The 4,684-nt window shown below is 51.5% G+C and overlaps 1 protein-coding gene across 1 annotated transcript in view; it reads left to right on the plus strand.

Annotated features, from left to right (window-relative positions):
* LOC111234095 (neural-cadherin-like) overlaps positions 1-4,461 on the plus strand; it is a 134,926-nt gene extending 130,465 nt beyond the window's left edge. Inside the window, exons 29-37 of the mRNA XM_022762013.1 lie at positions 501-681; positions 892-1,058; positions 1,136-1,400; positions 1,480-1,660; positions 1,772-2,019; positions 3,217-3,374; positions 3,787-3,963; positions 4,093-4,252; positions 4,298-4,461. Of these exons, the coding sequence (XP_022617734.1) occupies positions 501-681; positions 892-1,058; positions 1,136-1,400; positions 1,480-1,660; positions 1,772-2,019; positions 3,217-3,374; positions 3,787-3,963; positions 4,093-4,252; positions 4,298-4,461 (1,701 nt within the window). The remainder of the gene's footprint in view (positions 1-500; positions 682-891; positions 1,059-1,135; positions 1,401-1,479; positions 1,661-1,771; positions 2,020-3,216; positions 3,375-3,786; positions 3,964-4,092; positions 4,253-4,297) is intronic.
* The last annotated feature ends 223 nt before the right edge of the window (positions 4,462-4,684 follow it).

Raw genomic sequence — 4,684 nt, forward strand, 5'->3', positions numbered from 1 at the left:
TGTGTGTGTGTGTGTGTGTGTGTGTGTGTGTGTGTGTGTGTGTGTGTGTGTGTGTGTGCGGTTGTCTCAACATCACAGTGTAAAAATCTAAAACATGATCTAAATGAAAATCTGCTGCTCAGTTAAAACCTCAACGACCAAAACCCTCTACCCACAATCCCTCTGTGTTCTGGGCTCGCTGCCTGTCGTCCTCTGAGAGGTTCCTCCTGTTCACCGCAGCTGTGATGTCAGAGCGAGCGAGTCATGAGAACATTTGAGGTTTTTTTTCTTTTTAAAATTTATAAAAGCAGAAGTTTGAGTCTAAAGTCACAGAACGACTTTATCGTTAAAGTCAAAAACACTTTCATTGATTAAAATAAAAATGTTGCGTCGCCGGTTTGACGATAAAGTTTTTCTTTTTTAAAACGATGAAAGACGTGAATTCAGTCTCGCTCCAGGAGGAAGAAAAGAGTCTGAAGTGAAATCCTGTTAATCACCTTTGTCACGTCTCCGCCCCTCAGGTGTACGACCTGGCGTCTCCAGGTGAGAGCGTGGACAGCGCCCCGGGGTGCAGGCTGACAGACGGGGTGTGTGTGACGGCGGCGAGCCCCTCCTGCGGCGTTCACGCCTCCTGCCTCGCCGACTGGGGCTCGTTCAGCTGCGAGTGTCACCCGGGGTACACGGGACACAAGTGTGACCAAGGTGAGAGTGTGTGTGTGTGTGTGTGTGTGTGTGTGTGTGTGTGTGTGTGTGTGTGTGTGTGTGTGTGTGTGTGTGTGTGAATGAAAAACTGGATCTCAGGATTTAAGATTCTTGACTTTTCCTTCAGGTGCTGGGTTTTACTGACTGTCTGTGAAGTAAACACACGTCCCCGTGTGTCACTCTAACCCGTGTCTCCTCCTCCGTCCTCAGCCGTCCCAGAGTTCTCCTTCGACTCGGGCAGCGTTGTGCGTTATCAGCTGAGAGGCGGCGGCAGCTCTCGACGCACCAACGTCCAGCTGCTCCTCCGAACCAGAGCCACGTCGGGCACCCTGCTCTCCGTGACGTCCCGGGATGCCAACGAGTACATCGTCCTGGAGGTCAGTCCATGCCTCCGCCATCGGTCGGCGTCTGACTCGACTGTGAAGTGTTTAATGTTCTTCTTCTTCTCTCTCAGATCATGGAGGGTCACCTCTCTGTCCGGGCCAACCTCGGCGACGGTGCCGACGCCCTGCGGCTTCCCGGCCAGCGGGTGGACATCGGGCAGTGGGTCCTGGTCAGCCTCAGTCGCCATGACAACCTGTTCACCCTGCGGCTGGAGCGAGGAGGAGGGTCCCGGGAGGCCCAGGCCCGGCTGGGGAGCCGGAGGGAGATCGTGGTTCACCCAGCCAGCGTGATGGTCGGCAACGGACCGAACCCCGGAGACAAGGCGGACTTTCAGGGTGAGACCAGGATCTGGGTTCTGACCCGAGTCACCGCCGTGATGAGCGCTGGTTAAACCTGACTGTGTCTCTTCTGCAGGCTGTCTGCGGGACGTTCGTTTTAACGGCCAGGCGCTCCCTCTGGACGGGCAGAGCCGGGACTTGGTGACGGTGCTGGAGAGGCGGGGCGTCACCTCCGGTTGCTCCAGCGACGCCTGCAGCAGCCAACCGTGCCGCAGCCCGCTGCGCTGCATCGACCTGTGGAGGAAGCATCAGTGCAGGTGACATACACACACACACACACACACACACACACACACTGTACACACACACATCCCAACAGATGATGTCATCGACTCATCTCGTCCTCCACCCTCTGCGTCGTCTCCCAGGTGTCCCGGCGGTCAGGTGACGGTGACAGACGAGTCGGGACAGCGCTGCATGCCGTCGCCCTGTGGACTTTCTTCCTGCCGGAACGGCGGTGTGTGTCAGGCGCTGTCGCCCGACAGCTACCGGTGCCGCTGTCAGGAGGGGTTCAGGGGTCAGCGCTGCGAGCTGGGGCAGGTCAAAGGTCACCGGCTGGCCGCCCTCAGTCCCAGCTCCATCTTGGCCATCAGCATGTGTCTCCTCGTCTTCTTCGGTAAGAGACGACGAACAGGTTCAACAACATGAACCTTAAATCAACTTTAAATCATCTGAATGAAGCTGGTTTTCAAACAATAAAGTTTTTATCTGAACTTGAACTTGTATAAAACTTTATTTAAAACTTGTTTGGTTCAGCAGCTTCCTGCAGATTCACTGTCACACTTTTCTTCTTCTGCAGTAAATAAGCAGCAATAATAGTGTGTTATTACACAGTAATAATACTGTGTAATAACACAGCAACAATCATCAACTCTGCTTCTGGTGTAAAACTAAACATGGTCTGAAACATCTTACCTGGAGTGACTGTTGCAGGTGCGCTCTCTTAAAGTGACAGTACCTAATTACCAAAGAGAATGAATTGATTAACCTTTTCTACACATCAAATATAACCTTAAGTCAAAGTTAATAAAAACTTTATTTTTACTTTTCTAAAATCCAACTCAAAACATACGTCTTCTTGGACTATGATAAGAAAACTGTGAGAAAGGCGAAGCTAAAAAGATAAGAGCTAATCCTCCAGTCAAACAGCATGTTATTGTTTGGTATTAAAACACTTCTTAGCAACAGTTTTCTGAAGTCAAGGAAGGTGGATGATTATCAGTTTATCAACAAGAGGAAATATTGATCACTACGTTAAACAAAAACAAACTTATGTAACAGTGTTCTGTAGCGATCAATATGTTTTCCATCAGCATCGATCAGACAGCGCTGACGTAAAAGTTACACAACAATCAAGTGTTACATCTCGAACTTTTAGGACGTCAGATCATCTGATGAACTCGTAATGATACCTGGCCTCTGCTCTCTATCAGTTAAGACTTCATTTCCCATCAGCCCTCTCTCTTCCTGCTCTCCCTTAAAGACGACGAAGGTGAATATGGAAACAGGTTCCTCTAAATTCCACCTGAAAAAAACCAGAGTGAAGGATGTTAAAGACTCTCCTGCCTCGTTTGTGTTTCACCTGTTTCTATTGATTGATGTGATGATTGATTAATAAAATGTTTCCAAATGAACATTAAATCCTCAGAGAAGCTTTAATGAGCTGCTGCAATGAAGCGACAGGAAGGAAGTGAAACGTTTCCCCGCGGCACAGAGTCACATTCACACAAGAAGATGCTTATTTATACTGTCCTCTTTTCTCCGTGTGTGTGTGTGTGTGTGTGTGTGTGTGTGTGTGTGTGTGTGTGTGTAGCGGTGTTGGTGGCGGTGACGGTGTGGAACCAGAAAGGCAGCCGCAACAAGTTCAGGAAGCGAGGAGTTTACCACATCCCCGCTGAACACGAGAGCTGGGAGGACATCCGAGAAAACATCCTCAACTACAACGAGGAGGGAGGGGGGGAGCAGGACCAGGTACACACACACACTCACACACACACACACACACACACACACACACACACACACACACACAAAAATGTGGAAATTAGTGGCGGTCACGTAGTAACGTCTCAGCACTGATGTGATTTCTGGCTCATGTTTCTTCTTCTTCTGTGTTTTATTTGAAGTGTTGATCCATCAGAAGATATAAAAACCATCTCAGTGTAGTTTTACATCTCCTCTCTCAGGCTTCTCTCTGCAGCTCTAGTAACAACAGGTCAGTGAGCCAATCAGAAGAGAGGAGGCTCTGAGCCTCTCTTCTGATTGGCTCAGGGGTGTTGTATTGATGTAACAGATTGTACAGGTGTTCCTAATAAAGTGGCCACTAAATGAGTATAACCTTGTGACGACAGGTCTGACTGTGTCCGTCCTTGTTTCCCTCCAGAATGGTTATGACATCACAGAGCTGAAGCGTCCTCTGTGCTCCAGTCTGTCCCAGTCGTCGTCCTGCACCACCGCCCCCCTCATCAAGTCTTCCCCCGGCTCCCAGGAGGAGGTGCACCCGTCCAGCTCCTCCTGCAGCTCCGGTGCTCCCTACCTCAGCATCCCGCATCACCACCACCACCACCATCAGCACGCCGCCGCCGGCTACACCAATGACGCAACCTACGCCAACTACGCCGCTCACGCAGGCAGAGATGTGGAGACGAGCGACGCGGGCAGCTACGTGGACGCCGCTCAGCCGGCGTTGTCGCGGTCCCACGTGGACTTTAAGAGCTACGTGGCGCGGATCATCTGGGAGGCCGACAACGACGGCGAGGCGTTCCCGCCGGACGCCTACCACGTGTGGTGCGTGGAGGGCTCGGGGTCGTCGGCGGGAAGCCTCAGCTCCCTGGGGTCGGCCGCGTCACGTGGAAACGTCACCGCCGCTCAGGGCGAGGAGGAGGAAGAGGAAGATGATGAAGGAGGGTTTGTGTACGACAGGCTGTCGCGCTGGGGCCCCAAGTTCCACGCCCTGAGCGAGATGTACGACCGGCCCCAGCTGGCGCTCTCATACAGGGACGCCATAGCTTACATACAGAGGAGCCACAGCCACGACCCCCTGCCTCATCACCACTAGGGGGCGCTGCTCGACCCCGCCCACCTGCACACAGTTAAAACAGACTGTGCTGCGTTCACGTCACGTCTGAAAAACTTCACAATCAACTTTTAAAAATAGAATCATTTTTATTCCCCGTCACTGTTTTTACTGTAAACGACAAACGACCACAAAGTCTGAAATGTTAAAACTGTTTAATCAACGACCTCAAAACACAAACCGCCCTGGAACAGCTGTTTCTCCG

The sequence above is a fragment of the Seriola dumerili genome, unplaced genomic scaffold, assembly GCF_002260705.1.
Source record: "Seriola dumerili isolate Sdu_G_001 unplaced genomic scaffold, Sdu_1.0 BDQW01000435.1, whole genome shotgun sequence".
Taxonomy (NCBI): Eukaryota; Metazoa; Chordata; class Actinopteri; order Carangiformes; family Carangidae; genus Seriola; species Seriola dumerili.